General features: G+C 40.3%; 1 protein-coding gene across 1 annotated transcript in view; it reads left to right on the forward strand.

The window, feature by feature from the left end:
* Positions 1-17,327, forward strand: part of UBE2J1 (ubiquitin conjugating enzyme E2 J1) — a 61,066-nt gene extending 43,739 nt beyond the window's left edge. Inside the window, exons 6-8 of the mRNA XM_034766049.1 lie at positions 161-290; positions 4,181-4,315; positions 16,517-17,327. Coding sequence (XP_034621940.1) covers positions 161-290; positions 4,181-4,315; positions 16,517-16,786 — 535 coding nt within the window. The 3' untranslated portion in view covers positions 16,787-17,327. The remainder of the gene's footprint in view (positions 1-160; positions 291-4,180; positions 4,316-16,516) is intronic.
* The last annotated feature ends 1,273 nt before the right edge of the window (positions 17,328-18,600 follow it).

An 18,600-nucleotide genomic window follows, 5' to 3' on the forward strand; every position in this document is an offset into this window, starting at 1 on the left:
ATGATGGTTTCTACAGATTTATAGCATACTTTATTTGTAACTGTTATGCTAATTCTGGCACCCCAAGTGCTTTGGTAGGTTGTCTTAGTGTTTCTTATTTTTCAAGAAAAACATAGTTTTAAATGGACATTTTCTTGTTTTAAACAATTTTATTTATCAGGTCACAGGATTTCTGCTGTGAGATATGTGGCTCAGCAATGAAGATAAGCCTGTTACCATTAACATCAGGAAGTGCTTCAAGCCAGGCTGACGAAGAGGCCAAGGAACTTGCCAGACAAATTAGCTTCAAGGTAGACTATTTGTAATTTTTCTTTGTTTGATCATTTAATTTGAGGAAACTGCAAGTGTAGTATTGCTATGAGGAAACAAAAACACTGAGAAAATGCTTACATTGTAACACAGCAGCACTGCATTGTACTGCTGTGCAGGAGACTTGATTTCAGGGTAGGCTGTGGGAAAACACACTTCCCACAGATGGTACAGTTGGTTTCTGGGAAGATGCAAACTGATGTGTTGTCCAACACAAGCACCGACTGTGGTTCAGTGACAGTGGTAACAAAGGTGATAGTAAAGGTTGCCTAACCATGTTGATTCTAACTCCCTGTTTTCAGTTACTAATAGCTTGATGAAATTTTCCAAGCTTAGTTTAGTTTTTGCTCAAACATAAATAATTTTGAGAAGTTTAGACAAACACAGTTCTGATGATTTTTTTTTTTTTTTTTTTTTGTATATGAAGAGAGTCAAACATATCCTTTTTTCATTATGTACAAAAAAAATTGCAAACTTTTTTTCCCCACAAGCTGCACAGCTGAAGAGACCGAATGTAGAAAATTGGAGTCTAGTATGGATAGGGCTCTTAGCAGGAAGTGCCTTTTCAGTGGTCCAGTGAAATCGGGTTTTTGTTTAGCCAAGTATGATCCTTAGAAAGTAGCATGCACAATATGCTTTTCACTAAACTTAAGAAAGTGAACCACTGAGCAAGACTCTGCTGTACCTGGAGGCAGGGCTTTCTTAACTGTAGTGAAACATGTACCTCAGTGTTGCATCTTATACAAAAGACTACCCATTGACTTCAGCGTGATCAGAATTTCACCCTGAATCTCCAGTAGAACAGTTCCTCCTAGCACTGTGCTATGATATTGGTTTGGTCTAGAATCAAAGTGAATATTGCCACCTGCTGAACAACCAATACCAATTTTTGCAGCACTTCTGTGTTTTTTAGTAGTCTCCCTTCCAAATATGGACCAGGCCTGATTCTGTTCATAATCATATTTTTCATATGGCGATCTCAAAACACTTTACAAAGGTGGGATAGGGAGGAGAAATACAGGCACAGGGAGTTAAAAGTGACTTGCAAAAGGCAAAAAATTGGACTGTGCCCTTTTTGGTTCTTTCTGATGTATAAATCCTGAAAAGTGTGTGGGATTTTTGTTTTGTTCTTGTTTTTAAATACTAGTTTTTAACAATAGAAATATTAGAAATGTCAAGTCTGCTCTTTTTTGATTTAACAGATTCCCTGGTGATCTTGGCTCACAATCCATATTTTTCAGAGCTCTTAATTGAAAAGTTATGGGAGTACAATCTTTTAACAAAACTATTTTAAAAGTGGTTTTTCTCAGGGAGTTGAGTTGAACAGGAATCTAACAAGCAAACAAATCCACCTCATAGCCTAAATAAAATCTCTTCCCCACTCAGTTAAGTTTCACATTTTTAAAGATGACTTCTATCTACCTATCAGACTTACATGACACCTGTCATCAGGGTATTTGTGTCTCACGCTCTTTATGTACTTATTTATCCACACACCACAGGGAAGTACTATTATCCTCATTTTACAGAGGTGAACTGATGCGCAGAGATACTAAGTGACTTGCTCAAAGTCACATAGGGTAGAGAAGAGAATTGAACCCAGGTCTCCTGAGTTCCAGGGTAGCAGCCAAGCCACTGGACTATCCTTCCTCTCTAAACCTACTACAGAACTAGGGGTCTATACACTTCTAGAAAAAAAATGGGTTAGCAACACCTGAATTTCTAATGTATAGCACAAGCCTCCCGAAACCCTTTCAAATTGCATTCACACATCAGAAGCAAAAAAGGGCACAATCCAAGTTTTTTCCTTCTACGCCTATTGCCTTTAAGTGATTTGCCCAAAGCCATGGAACAAGACTGGCAAAGCCAGGCATATCTTCTCACTTCCAGTTTTCTGACTTGATTGGCTCACAGCACCAGGTCAGATTTTCTTATTAACATTTGTCTAATACAGACTACTCTTTTGGTACACCCACAATAATTGTGGGAATTACCATTGAGGGGTGTAAGAACCATTGGGATTTCTAATAATGGATGTATTCCATGTTAGCATTTGGAATAAGAAAGAACTGTTGCTATACGCTCCTCAGGAAAAGCCTCAGTCTTCTGCAAAGTCCTGTGTCCAAGCTATGTTCCTATGTAGTGCACCATATAACATGCTATTGTTGTTTGACCAACATTTGAACAAGTAGTATATTTGATATAACTGTGTTACAAAAAGCCAGCCTATCTAAATGTGAAGGGAATAGAATATATTGATCAGACAATCAATATATTCAATTCCCTTCTCTACCCTATTGATCAATTCAGTGGAATTGATCTAAAGATTCATTTCAATTTTAAAAATAATAGGAACAATTTCTAGACCAACTGAAATGTTAGGTGTTCAGGACCTTGTGGTATCAGACAGAACAGCAAGGCATGATCAACACAAGGGAACAAGAGCATAGAAGAGAAAAGGGTTGCATTAAAATGTCAGGAGATAAGCTCTTGTTATTTACACAATTTATTGGTTCCTAATCCATTGCTTGCACTTTTTAATATTACTACTTATATTTGCATTAAAAAATATGTATTTAATAAGATTGGAGAAAGCAAATTCAGTAGCTTGAGATTCAGACACAGGGCATGGGAAGTGTAACATTGCACTCCTCTACCAAAGTACTTTATCTACACTGCATGCTGCGAGTTAAATTGATTCAGACCAGCTGTTTTTACTCCTAGTTATGTTCCATTGGTAAAGTGTTCAGCTCAGGAGAACAATGCTACTTTTCTCCCTCTGCTATGACCCCATTACCAGTCACCATTGAGATGCCACTTTCTCTTGAATCTTCAAAGTGAGAACACTGTTAAACATGTAGCACTTCTCAATGTTAGACATTTTATAGATGCTAAGATACAGTTAATGTTTTGATGTTCTCTTATCCCATTTGCATTGAAAATTAAGGGCCTAAGCCTGTAATGTGCTGAATGCCTCTCGTTCCCATTATCGTCAATTAGGTTGTAAAGCATTCAATACCTCACAAGATATTGGATTCTAATAGTGTAGAAAACAAACAGTTTAATATTCTTGAGATGTAATATTTCTTATATCTTTATGAAATGAGGTATTGTTTGGGGTTCCTCTAAGCTAGGATAACATCCCTGAAGAATTTCCATTCCAGATATGAGCCCCCTAAAGACATTGGTTGTGCTTTTATAGTTTGAATAGCCAGCTGTTTGCTGTTGGTCCCATCATGGTTGGTTGTGGTAGAGAAACAAGACATAGTGTTGACTTCTGCTTTGGTCCAGTTCAGCTTTTCCAAGAAAAAGATGTGGCAGTAGAAAGCTTGAAGGCCTAATATATAAAGGCTTTCCTTTAACCTGTAATACATTAGAAAAAATACTCTCAAACAATCAGTGCTTTCATAAGGATTCCCCAAAGTGCTGTCAAAGTTAGTGAGACCATGTAAGAAATATAACTTTTACAAAATGTTTGGCATTTATTTGAGAGTTTTTTTTCTCCTCTGAAGGATGCTTCCAATTTTATTCCTTATCTTATACCCCTTTTGGATGTTAACATCCACCATTGTATACAAGCAAGTGAAACTAAAAATCAGAAATGTGTCTGCAGGTTTTTTATTTGTTTTTGTGCATTAGTAGACTTACTGCTTGTGAAAATAATTTAGAATTGCAACACCTCCAGAAATTCCAGAAACATTGTATATAGCTTAAACATAATTTGCATGTCTATTGATAAGGATTCAGTAAATCTCCTCATATGCTGTAAATGTTGAAACAGATGCTCCATAATAGATCAAATAAACCACATTATAGTATATTATAACTAATTTGATCTCTCATCTGAAATGTACAAATGTATTCCCTTTAGGCTGAAATCAATTCATCCAGAAAGTCTATCACTGAATCCCCAAACACATCGGAATTGAACCACTCTGCCACCTTACCTGAGCCACGACAGGATGGTATAAGTAGAGCATTCCAGAACCCAACCACCAGTACAATGGTATGATGTGTTTAATAAATCTTATTAGATGTGAGTGGATTCGCAAATGGAGGCCGGGATCTGAAAACCAAGCAATGTGTAGACATGTCTAGAGAATTATTTAGCTGATCTGAGACTTTTTTTAAGATTGTGGAATACTTAGTTGTGTAAGAATATATAATAAGATAGGTGAATTTCCTTATTTATATGATGATCAGGAAAAAAACTTTTCTTTACACATTTAGTAAACTCTTGAAATCAATACTTTGACCGAAGAGCAGTTAACAAAATAGACTATGTATACCAAAGTAGAAATTATGTGGAGAGGGCACATGCCATTGCTTTAATAAAAAAAAAAAAAAAAAAAATTTGGCCCCGAGTCACCAATTACTAATTATACTAACATAAGTAAAATTATCATTGATGTTGAAATCTCGCTTACCATCCTCCTCCAGCCTCTCCATCTGTCCACCTTGTGAGCTCATCCACTTCCAACTATTATCTTCCCTTGGTCACAGTCCATCTCTTTCCTTCCTTCTGTGTATAAACAAGATCTCATCTCCCCAGTCCTTAAGTAGGACCATGGGGTGGCTTTATTATCTTTCTAGCCACTAGTCTTTCCCTTCTTTGCTTTATTTCTAAACTCATTGGCTTTGTCTGGACTAGGCTTTCAAATATAATGTTGGCACTTATCAGGATAACCTAGCCTTTAGTTTGATTCTTTTAGCACATTAAAGACAACTGTGTCTTATTGATAGAAGACTCTTAAAAGGTGTTAGTTAGCATGTGTTATGTAATCTTAAATTCTAGTCTAGACAAAGCCATGGAGTGGGCTGTCTGTAAGAGCTGAAATAATTTACTGACCTTATACTGAATGCCGAGTCTATCTACTCTAAACTGACTGTTATCCTATGCATCTAAGTCATCCCTAAGCTAAGTCTCAAGATGGATACTTCAACCTTGTCTTTTCTGCTTCCCTTGGTATGGCTGGTCATTTCCTCCTTCTTGATATCCTGTCTTTTCTGAGCTTCTGTGGCACTGTCCTTTCCAGGGCTGGCTCCAGGCACCAGCTTCTCAAGCAGGTGCTTGGGGCGGCGGTTCCGGAGAGGGGCGGCACGTTCAGGTATTTGGCGGCAATTCGGCGGACGGTCCCTCACTCCGCCTTGAGGGGGCCATTTAGAGATCTGGGGCAAAAATCTGTCTGGGGATTGGTCCTGTTTTGAGCAGGGGGGTGGACTAGATGACCTCCTGAGGTCCCTTCCAACCCTGATATTCTATGATTCTATGACTGACAGTTTCCCCTTCATTCCTCTCTGCTGGATTCCTTTGGGCTCTGTTCTTAGGCTCCCTCTTCTTTTCTCTGTGCACCCCATCCTTGGGCAACTTCATCCAGTTACATGGGTTTAATTATTAATTCTGACTGTTGAGTAGACCTCTTTAGTTTAGATCTTTGTTCTGCACTTCAATCTTGCACCTCTTTTTGTCTCAGTGATGTCTCTTAGATTATAAGATTTTTGAGGCAGGGATTGTGTCTTCTTTCTTGTATATAGAGAAGCCCTGATTGGCTTCTCTATATACAAGAAAGCCCTGATAGTCACTCATCTAGATGGCTTGACATAATCTCAAAATCAACATAGCCAAAACAGAGCTCTTAACCTTTTCTCCCCAAGTACCGCCACTAATTCTATTCTCTGTATTGGTTGATAACAGCACCACCCTCCCTGTACCTGAAGCCCATAGCTTGGAGATCATCTTTGACTTTGCCCTTTCCTTTGCTTTCCTCCTCCAGGCCATAATAAAATAATTTCACTTCCATAACATTTACCAGAAACCCACCCTTTATTGACGATCTCAACAGCCAAATTCCTCAACTGCATCCTAATAATAAACAAACCTCAAATACCACAATCTCTTCCTATATCTTTAAGATATTAAGCACGCTTGCTCTTGTGTGCATGCACACATACTGCCAGCCCATCCAAAATGTTGCTGCTAGTGTCTAGTCTAGAATTTACCTGTCATTTCAATCACTACCTGGAAGGCCCTGAATGCAATGGAACCCCCTGGGCATCACCATACTTTTTGTGGGGACTCCCATCATATAGTTGATTTTGCACTGCTGAATGCTGGTCTGATGAATCCAGAACTGTACAGATCCACCATACACTGGGATATGCATGCAGCTGCTAGAGAGGTTATGGCATTCTTTGGGCTGCAGTAGCAATTGCGGAGCACAATCTATTAAGAGAGATTCTGCTTCCCAACCCACACAATGTTTACTCAGGCTGGATATTGAAGAGGATTTAGCCCTTAGTTACTTGTGCATTTAATTTAAAAATGCCAAAGGATGCTCCTTGTGATAACTTCACACAGGGCAACACAAGTGAAACAGTACTTCCCCACTATAGAGCTTTAAGAGTGAAGAGGACCATGAGAGGGTTAATACTTGAAGTAGATACCACGAAGTGAGGGAGTCTGTAGAGGCCATTTCTGAAAATTAGACCTAAGTGACCTGCCTAGATTTGCCCAGGAGTCTGTGGCAGAACTGGGATTAAAACCCCAGATGTCCTGACTCCCAGTTCTGTGCCTTAACCACAAGAGTAGCCTTTTTCTTTTTCCATTTCTTCCATTAATTGCATGTTATAAATAAATTGATTATTTTCTTCTAGTGTTGCAGCATTCAGTAACTTGTATCATGTGTTGGTTAAAGATACACAAATGTTTATGGTATCTGAATACTACTGTAGTTTATTAAGAAGGTTTCAAGAACTTTATCCTTCTACATACTGTCCCAGTCTCTTACACCAGAGTGTGATATTCTTATGTACAAGAGGCAAAAAAGTATGTTTGCTGTGATTTGCAGATTTTCTTTTAATTAAATAAGATTATGTTCCTGTTTTTAGAATCTCTGCAATACATGTGGCTAAGTAAATGAAAATATTACTTCTTACCATTTTAAATAAATTGTGCAATTTATTATGACATTTGCATGTTAATACTGCCAGGGATAGTGTTTATATAACCCAGCCATTCTGGAAGTGCCTAAGGCCTGGTATTGGGCCAGGGCAGCTGCTGTTGTGACTGCTTCAAATGCAATCTAAATTCACTGATAAATTGTAGACAAATCTCAGATAAGCTGTGGTGGTTTTTTTAGCAACGATGGGCTGCAAATTGGTTTAAAAAAAAAAAAAAAAAAAAGTCAAATCACGTCAGACCATCTGTTGCATCTTGCAGTGCACTTTCCAGCTACGTGGAAATACAAGCATGCTAATAGCATGTATTTTTCCACAATAAGGATTTCTTCCAAATTTTTCAGTTTCAGAATAAGCCATTTGATTATATTCTTTTTACCACAAATCCTGGCTCTTAAGAGTATTGAGTTAATTAAAACTAATTCACTGGAGTCAACAGAAATAATCACAGGCATCTTAGTGTTTGTTTCAATTGTAAAGGAAGTCTTTTTAAATAATAAGAATTTAATTATTCCCATTTCTAATAATACTGTTTTCTTCAGTAGATTATCAGTTCTTCTGCATGCATAGCTTTTTTCAGAGCAGTTGACAGATATGAAATGATTAAAGCTTTAAACTTACATAAACATTTATTTATTGCATGTGATGGACTGCTGTCAAAAGTAGATTAATATTTTAAGGGATCAGATTGTCCATCTCTCTGCTCGTATTGCTTCACTAAGCATATGTTTCAAAAGCTGCCCATGTTTCTGAGCCACCACCATTTGGGAGTAGGAACCAGTTTAATAAACTGTCCATTTCAGTCATTGGGGAGTGAGGAGTCATCAAAGCTGAACAGAGAGAAAATGAGATGTGAAATGTGAAGAGTTGTATTACAGGACCTGCTCTTATTCTTTCTTAGGGTAAACTCATGCTGAAGCTAATAAAAGCCTACCCTGAGCAAAGATAGTAAAAATGGGCCCTGCTCTGCTACTAGGAAGGTGAGGTAACCCAATGAAATTCAGTTCCATTTTACTACCAGGCATTCTTTCTCTACTACGGCATATTTTTGTTCTCTGGGAAGGAGTTTCTTGCTGAGGAATAGGACTAGGTGTTCTTCCTTCCCTACCATTTGAGAAAGTACGGCTCCCAGCCTTACCTCAGAGGCATCCATTTCTAGTAAACTTGTTCTCAAAGTCTGAGGCTACTAGCGCCGGATTACTGCAGAGGGCTGTCCTCAGATCTGCAAAAGCTTCTTCAGCCGCGCAGGCCCATTTCACTATGTCTGGGCCACAGGCTTTTATGAGGTCCATCAATGGGTATGCTCTGGTAGCAAAGTGGGAAATGAATTGCCTGTAGTACCCAACAATCCCTAGAAATGCTCTGACCTGTTTCTTCTGGATCAGTCGAGGCCAACTTTGTATCGCCTCTAGCTTTTTTAGTTGGGGTTTCACTTTGCCTCTCCCCACAATATACCCAAGGTATTTGGCTTCCACTAGACCTATTGCACACTTGGAGGGATTCACAGTGAGACCCACTTTCCTCAAGGTATTTAGTACTGCTTCCACCTTTTCAAGGTGCATCCCCTAGTCTGGGTTATGTATGACCACATCATCCAAGTAAGTGGCGGCTTACTTGGCATGTGGATGTAACAGCTGATCCATGAGCCACTGTAAGGTTGCAGGAGCCCTGTGCAATCCAAAAGGGAGGACGGTGTACTGGTACAATCCTTTTGGTGTCGAAAAAGCAGTCTTTTTGGCTTCCCTTGCCAGAGGAATTTATGAATATCCTTTGGTCAGGTTGAAGGGTGGACAAGAATTGTGCTTTCCCCAGTTGGTCAGTTAGCTCACCTATTTGATGTATGGCGTCAGCATCAAACTGGGACACCTCGTTTAATTATCCGAAGTCATTCCAGAATTTCGTAGTGCCATCTGGCTTAAGTACCAGAATGATTGTAATGCACCACTGACTATGGTACTCCTAGATCTAACATCCTCTTAATTTCAGTACTGATCTCTTCTCTTTTTGCCTCGGGGATCCGATATGGTTTAACCTTCACCTTTACTCCGGGATCCGTGATGATGAACTTCTGTGGTTTTGCCTGGCTCCTCAGAGAACACACTGTGGTTTCATTCAGTCATTTTGATAACTTCTGCCCCTTGTTCAGGGGTCAATTATGGGGATATTCTGGTGGCGTCTCTAGGGCGACCACATAAGCTTCTGTCTTGCCGGGGCTTCAATAGCTTGACGTGGTAGAGTCTGTTAAATCTTATAGTCAATATCCCTGACGGCTTCTTTTACTTCATATAGGCCCTGACATCTGTTCAGGAGCTTGCTTTCAGCTAAAAGAACAGGAGTACTTGTGGCACCTTAGAGACTAACAAATTTTTTAGAGCATAAGCTTTCGTGGACTACAGCCCACTTCTTCGGATGCAAATAGAGTGGAACATATATTGAGGAGATATATGTACACACATACAGAGAGCATGAACAGGTGGGAGTTGTCTTACCAACTCTGAGAGGCCAATTAAGTAAGAGAAAAAAACTTTTGAAGTGATGATCAAGATAGCCCAGTACAGACAGTTTGATAAAAAGTGTGAGAATACTTACAAGGGGAGAGAAATTCAATGTTTGTAATGGCTCAGCCATTCCCAGTCCTTGTTCAATCCTGAGTGGATTGTATCTAGTTTGCATATCAATTCCAGCTCAGCAGTCTCTCGTTGGAGTCTGTTTTTGAAGTTTTTCTGTTGTAAGATAGCCACGTGCAGGTCTGTCATTGAATGGCCAGACAGGTTAAAGTGTTCTCCCACTGGTTTTTGAGTATTTTGATTCCTGATGTCAGATTTGTGTCCATTAATTCTTTTGCGGAGAGACTGTCCAGTTTGGCCAATGTACATGGCAGTGGGGCATTGCTGGCACATGATGGCATATATCACATTGGTAGATGTGCAGGTGAACGAGCCCCTGATGGTATGGCTGATGTGATTAGGTCCTATGATGATGTCACTTGAATAGATATGTGGACAGAGTTGGCATGGGGCTTTGTTACAAGGATAGGTTCCTGGGTCAGTGTTTTTGTTCAGTGATGTGTGGTTGCTGGTGAGTATTTGCTTTAGGTTGGGGGGTTGTCTGTAAGCGAGGACAGGTCTGTCTCCCAAGATCTGGAGACGGATCTCCCAAGATTTGGCCAAACCGGACAGTCTCTACGCAAAAGAATTAATGGACACAAATCTGACTTCAGGAACCCTGCCTTTTTTGAGCCAGATATACTAATCTGCTGCAACACAGACCCAGGTTCTGACCCACACCCCCAAAGCTGCAGACATAACTGAAAACGGCTTAGAAAGTGCTCCTGTTTCTAGCACCCAGTCACCTAGCTCCCAATGGGATACAAACCCCAAATAAATCCATTTTACTCTGTATAAAGCTTATACAGGGTAAACTCATAAATTGTCTGCTCTCTATAACACCGATAGAGAGAGATGCACAGCTGTTTGCTCCCCTAGGTATTAATTACTTACTCTGGGTTAATAAGCAAAAGTGATTTTATTAAGTATAAAAAGTAGGATTTAAGTGGTCCCAAGAAATAACAGAGCAAAGTAAGTTACCAAGCAAAATAAAACACTCCAGTCTAAGCCTAATACAGTAGGAAACTGAATACAGGTGTAAATCACCCTCAGAGACGTTCCAATAAGCTACTTTCACAGACTATACTCCTTCCTAGTCTGGACCCAGTCCTTTTCAGACCAACATTGTGGTTTATGGCCTGGGTCCAGCAATCACTCTCACCCCCATAGTTGCAGTCCTTTGTCCCAGTTTCTTTCTGGCATCTCTTTGGGGTGGAGATGCCATCTTTTGAGCCAGCTGAAGACAAAATGGAGAGGCTTCAGGGCCTTGTATATTCTCTCTCTTGTGGATGGAAACCCCTTTGTTCTTCTGTGCAAAATCACAGCAACAAGATGGAGTTTGTAGCCACCTGGGCAAGTCACATGTCCATGAATGATTCAGCTTTTTGCAGGCCGACGCAATTGTTTACATTAGTTTGAACGTTCCCAGGAAGGCTCAGATGTGGATTGGCGTCTCCCAAAGTCCATTGTCAGTTAAGTGTTTCTTGATAGGACTATTCTGAATAAGTGCCCAGTCTCAAGAAGCTTACCAAATGCTTCTCTGATGCTACTTAAAATCAAATACATTGAGATACAAGTACATAGCCAGTAAACACATACAGACTGCATAATCATAACCAAATTACAACCTTTCCATAGACATCTTACTTGACCTCCATTGTACAAGATTTGGTGCAACGATAGGACCTTGGTTGTCACAGTGATCTATACGGTCACAGTTCATGTCAATAACGTCACACATGGTATGTCTGTTGATCAAGATTTGCAAGAGAATGAAGCATAGCTGCAGGGATGGAATTTGAAGTGGAAGGCTGTGATGTTATTAACTTTAACTTGGGGGAGGTCGGTGTTAAAACACTTTTATTTGGGTGCAGTGCACTGTTAAAAAATAGCCTCTATGTCAAATTATTGGGCCTCTTCAGATTAACTAACACCTAGGTTTCAGATCACCTCTGAATCCTCTCATCAGTATCTCAGTCCGGGAAGACTCAAGGTTTCCCCTCCTTCCTCCAGGATAGGAAGATCCACCAGTATTTCCCAAGTCTTATGTTTACCTTTGGGAGCCAGCCCCTTTGAGCCTGTCACTGGTATTTGCCCAAGGGGCACCAGCAAATAGCTATGCCACAACTTGCACCCTGCTGTTGGGTTTCTGTCTCCCCTCAGTCTGATCCCTGAGGGATGTCTACCCTGCATCTGGGAGTGAGCCTCCCAAGCCAGGTATACAAACTTGTGGTAGCAAGGCTTGCGCTAGTATGTGAAAAATAAATTGATACTTAGATGTTGCGACTTGGGTTGGAGCTCAGGCGCTCAAGCCTATCCTTCCCCTGCCTAGGCTTGAGAGCCCGAGCTCTAGCATGAGTCACAACATCTCTACAGCTATGTTTAGCATGCTAGTGTGAGTCTGTTGACCAGGCTGGGAGATTCACTCTCAAATGCAGCGTTGACATATCCTAACTTCTCCCAATGACATTTCTGTGCCTGGTTAAATGTGCTTATCTTCCCTGTAAAGTTGAGCAACATTATACCTGATTTTCCTGTATATAATCACTGTGTCACTGGTATCCCAAAAGACCCTGATGACCTTTTAGCTACACACTCCTCCAGATCCAGTTTAAACAAGCAGAGTTGATAGCTCCCTGTAATAGCTGATTTGCACACATTTCCGACAAAAGCATCTTCTGTGCCTGCCCTCCTCCCCCCACTAAATCCAGACTCAGATTCACACCGGTATGAATCCCATGATCATTCTCTCTTCAATGAAGAATATAAATAAATATGATTCACCCATCAGAGGTATGCAAGAAGTGTGAACCAATCCCACAACACGTCCTTCATACCAAACCATCAAAGATGCACAGCTTCAGCCTTTAAGCCCAGCTGCAACCTGCCTGCTGCTCTCCTACCTTCTTGAGGGTTCAGTGCACTATCAAATGCCTGAAAATCCAGACATCCACCTTGTTTTTATGTCATCTGAACACTACAGGCAGAAAAGGTTTAGCTCATATTCGCCACGTGGGCTGCTCAGTCCCCCAGTATAGAACAGGTTGAAAATGGAAATCTGGCTTTTTTGAGCTAGAAGAGGTCTTAGAGGGACCCTAGAAACAGCCACACTCAGAGTAAGCTTAGGTTGAGGTTAATGTTATGTTACTGGTTTTAAGTTACCAATACAGGCACATCCTAGGAAAGGAATGACTTTGGACACTATTTCAGAGTCTGTATGCTCTTGGAAGGATGGGGTAGGGATCATCCCACTTACAGGCACTCCCATCACATTTTTACATGGTTATCTTTCGGCCTTGGTATTAGCCATCACTGACCACCTCATTGCCAACAATGAAATTTTGTCAGTACAGCTGGCATTCTGATAACGGGATCCGTTTATTAAAGATACAAAACTGAGTTGAAACTAAGTGCTCTATGAGCCCCCTGAGTGGAAACAATGGTTGTGAGCCATGAAATTATCAGCATTCCTTCTTGGTTCCTTGCTACATCAACAACTCTCTGCTGTCATTATTTCCAGATTAAAAGACAATGACTGTCTCCCATCCTAGGTCTCAGCCAGGGAGATGCTTGATAGCAAACTGGAGCCAAACTGGGGTTTGGCGGGGTCCAGCCAAAACAAGGCAAAAGAGGGGGGCAATTTGGCTGCTCTGCGACCTTCCCTCCCTGCTGCGGGCTGAGCCCTGCCAGGGTGGCAGCCAGGACCTTGACCCTGGAGTGCACTGCGGGGAGCCAGGGGACAGCTAGCTGCCCAGACCTGGAGCTCGCTGCAGGGGATTGGGCGGCAGCCAGCTGCCTAGACCGGGAGCCCCACTGGGGGGGCAGCCAGGCCCCTGAACCTGGAGCCTCCCGCGGGGGTGCAAGCAGCTGGCTGTCTGGACCCTGAGCCCCACCGTGCGGGACCGGCAGGAGCCTGGACCATGGAGCCTGCTGTTTGGCAGGGCAGCCCAACTGGGAGACGGTAGCCAGGAGCGCGCTGCCTGGCAGGGCAGTCTGGAGCCTACGGCCTTTAGCACACAGCTGAGCTGGGCTGCAGCTGTGTCCTAATTGGGCCACAGGTTGAGAACCTTTAAACATAGATTTTACAGTTTTACAAAGAAACCCTTCTAAATAGCCAAGGATGGCACACACTAATCATTCTGATCCCATCTTTATGATAATTGATAATAAGGATTAGAAATGTTTCCAAATAATATAAATATATATACAAGGCCTCTTATTGTAAATAACATAGAATAGTCTGTAGGTAGACATATTGGATGAACAACATGATTTTTCATTTTGGGAAAATGAACCCCATTCCCTTCTTAGTGTCCAACTCCTGCATTTCCTGGCTTCACTGTTCTCTCGTGGTGGTGGATGTAGTTGTTTCTGTGGATCTAAAGTTTCAAAATCTAAAAGTCTCTAAATCTAATTTTCTTTGGCCCTAGCGCCATCTGCCACCCAGGACAGACCTACAAATCAATGGGATATGTGCATAATTTGCCCTTTGCTTAAAGAGTGGTCCTAGGTCTTCCTTAGAAACATTCCTGTAGGCTCAGTGCATGCCTGAGTAGGTCCTTACTGCTGTGTTGCTGCAGTGGAAATCATCTCTGCTGTTGAAGAAGCCATACTCATATAATGGGGAAAGGTCGGTATGGCTGTGAGGGCACTCTAGGATACGTGAGGATGGTAGGAGAGCTGGCCAGAACTGTTTGGATTTGAAGTTCTGTACCCATTTAAACCCCTGCTGGAAATGTCATGTAAAGGAAACTTAAAGGTGAATCTCTGGAGTTCCGGAGTCCTTTGTCCTATTACGTAGGAGGGTACAACATATCCTCATGGACATTAGGATTTCTTTTCAGTACATGTCAGTGTTTCTTTTGTCAATCATTAGTTTTTATTGCACACTGAAGTCTCCTTGTGGGAGTTGTAGTTCAGATCTCCATTCTCTGCTGTTGGCCAGGATACCTGGAGGACCATGTGTCTCATAATGCAGTGTGGATTTCCCTGTGACCGAGCTGCATGGTGCATTATGGAAGATGTCGTCCAGCCAGGAGAGGTCAGGCTCCCAAATTACAACTCTCAAGAGCCAACATGTCACTATGGGGAAAATTACAGTGTAATACACACTGTCAATACCGCATTGAGTAACCAAGACCGCCGACCAGGGAAATAACCCACTTCCTTCCCTGAAGAACCAAGGGATGCGCCCCACCCATGTACTTATCCACTACACCGATACTGACTTGGACTCCTTATTCGGGGTGGTGTGCCCGAGGCCTCTTATCCACTGACACTTTAAAAACCCTTGCAACCCAATCTGGGTCTATGCAGGTTATGCGATATGTATGTATATTCTCATCCTTGCAAACGATACCTGTAACCCCCCATAACCCAAGCCTGATCCCAGATGTGCAGTACCTTGCCTCTTAACTCGTGTATATTTCATTTTAAATATTAACTTTAATAAAAATTTTAAATTTGAACTCAGTCAAACAAAGCATTTTGGTTTAGTTCAGTAAACCAAAATCAAACATTTAGATTTTTTTCGTGAATTGGGCTGAAAGCAAATTTTGGGGTTTCCTGTGACATGGAAATTCCTAATTTTGCTCCGCTTTGTATACTATTTTTATAACTTTCTTTATGGCCAATTTCATCCTTTAACGTCAGTTCCAATATAATTTGCAGTGTTTTCCATTTGTGCAGTGTAAACCATTTGTGCTTAAGTACCTAGATGCTATGGACTAGTTTAAGGATAAAATATTTTATTTAACCATTTAAAATATTTCACTTGAAAACATTGTTGAGATAAGGGGACACAAAATGTGAGGTAGCCATTATGACAAAGAAAACACAAAACCATGGAGTAGAGACCGCTTTTTAGACACAAGTTTTAAAACCTGTAGAACACTGCTTCTTACACACACTGGCTTGGAATTTCATGGGGAATCAAGTATCAGAGGGGTAGCCGTGTTAGTCTGGATCTGTAAAAAGCAACAAAGAGTCCTGTGGCACCTTAAAGACTAACAGATGTATTGGAGCATAAGCTTTTGTGGGTGAATACCCACTTCGTCAGACGCATGGGGAATCATTTTATCTAAATGACAAATACCTCTGTGCTCCTTCTGTGCAGCAAGGGAATGAGCAAAAGTCCAGAAACTGCATAAAAATAGTGGATGGTGCAACATAGCAAGGAATTGAATTATGTAGTTAGGTCCTGTGGTACATACTTCCTGAGGCAAGGTACTAAGTTGACAGGCAAATTGTTGATGTGCATAGTTTAATGCAGATAATTTCTACATTAATGCCTCTTTACAATATCCAGAGACAAACAGTGGGAGCAATAGCATATGATAGGCAGGAGTGGTGATTGTCTGTACCTTATGTAGTTGGGATGACAGTGGTTGGGAGAACAAGGCTGGGAGGTGTGTAGAAGGATGTCTATTCTGAATGTTTGGCTAGAGAGCCATAGGGTTTGGAACAGTGCTCTATAACAGAAGTTGGTTGAAACTATACCATAAAGAGGCGATCACCTGTAGCTGACTTTCAGATAATAACATTATATTGGAAGAGTAGGCTTTGCTCTTAAATGTAGAGGTATGTACATTGCTGATGCACGGACTGTCTCGGTTTAAAAACAATATTCACTTTTTTCTTTTTAGTCTGAAACTCAGAATAACTCCACACCACCTAATCAAGAGCATACTCAGCCTATATCTAATAATACCTCCATGAGCCCTCGCCAGCGCCGTGCCCAGCAGCAGAGTCAGAGAAGAGTACCATCTTCAACTAACTTTAATCAGGTGCAGCAACCAAGAGTCAACACAAGCCACACTGGATCAACTGTTCTGATTGTCCTTCTGACTTTAGCATTGGCAGCTCTTATATTCCGACGGGTATATCTGGCCAATGACTATATATTTGAGTTATAAGATTGTCTCTGTCTTAAGCAGTGACTTGAATGCTTCATTAAATATTCTGTATTGGGTATGACATGAGAACTGTTTACAGAAGATTACTTTTTTATTTACTCTTTTAAGTCCTTACGAATGTTAATATACCTTTAGGTACATTGCTTTGTAAGGATGACAAATGTTGACATTTCTATGAATACTAACAACTGTTAATGATCCATGAACACTCACGAGATACTTGGAGAAACAATTTGGTTGAATGTGAGCATAATATGTAAAGGGTGGGGGAAAGAAAATATCATTTGTGGCTACCTTATTTATTGATAAAAGGAGGCAATTAAAAAAGAGAGAGGTTTAACACTTTTTCTCTGTGGAACATGGGTGCAGATAGTCACCCATATCTGAGTGAGTATAAAAATTTACGTTGGAGAAGGACTTTTAAAAATGAAACGCAGTGTCTATGCGTTGCGTGTGCTCTTAATTCAGAGGGGGATAATATTTTGTAACCACTTTTATTTACAATAAGACAATTCTAGAAAAATGCATGAAATGTTGGTTCTCTGTGGGGGGGAAAAAAGGGGCCAGAAAATAGTTTGCTTTATTTTTGTTTTTTGTTTCTAAATTTTTTTGAAAGTTAGATTGGATAATCTTTTGCAAGATTTGAATGTCGTCTTCTAATACTCTCAATTGTATATCTTGCTTTTTTAAATTTGAAGATTATATAAAATGTCTATTATTGCGATAGTTATAAATATGTAATATAATTATTTACCCAGAGCTATTGTCTTTTAATTATTCCAGAAATATACATAATGCATTACATTGAACGTTTCATATGTGCTGTTATTTCCTAAAAAAAAAAAAAAAAAAAATCTAAAAATTTTCATGCTGAAACACTGCTAGGCATGTGCAAGCTTGAGGGAAGCTTTCATGAAACCCTTGGCTCTAATGAATTATCTCAATTCAAGACTCATTTGCACAATTATTTTTCTTGCGCCTCATTGCAATACTTCAAGAAAATTTAAAAGTTTATAAATACCTTTCCAGCATATTAAGATTACAGCATTCATGTGTATATCACCATTTATTCATTGTAGGTGCTGGCACTTCAGATGGGGTAGGGTTGCCAATCCTCCAGGATTGTCCTGGAGTCTCCAGGAATTAAAGATTAATCTTTAATTAAAGATTATGTCATGTGATGATGCCTCCAGGAGTACATCCAACCACAGTTGGCAACCCTAGATAGGAGCCCTCTGGGCTGATCTTGAATTCATTTAGCCATAAAGAACAAGTTCAATGGGATAATCATTTCCCCATTATCTGACTGTATTGATAATCAAGACAATCTACCATTGCTCATTTAAGACCCAACAGAACTTCAGTAATTTTCACTTTACTAGTGGCAACTATGATAGTTCTCACTAAAGCCAGACTGTCCCACCCTATTTCTTAGCAAAGATAAGAATGCTGTAGTCAGCTCTCATATTAACATTACAAAATATTCTACATGCTAATGTACTCCGAAGCATTATAAATAAGTGAAAATTAATGGATAAATTACATCTTTTATGTAGTGTCCTGGTGTGTGTGTGTGTGTGTGTGTGTGTTTAATTTATTCACTTGCTAACTTGCAAAATTCAGAAATGGATTCCCAGTGGTTATTGTGAATTAGTGCTGCTCTGCTATACATGCAAACAGGATGTATATACATCAAAGCATCTTAGTTTAATTAAACATTTACAATAAAAGTATATAGCATGTCTAGATAGATCAGCAGTTATTTAAATCTTGCATTGTCTTCAAATCTGGAAGGAGGACAATCCGGTTTCCTG

The sequence above is a fragment of the Trachemys scripta genome, chromosome 3 (genome assembly GCF_013100865.1).
Source record: "Trachemys scripta elegans isolate TJP31775 chromosome 3, CAS_Tse_1.0, whole genome shotgun sequence".
Lineage (NCBI taxonomy): Eukaryota > Metazoa > Chordata > Testudines > Emydidae > Trachemys > Trachemys scripta.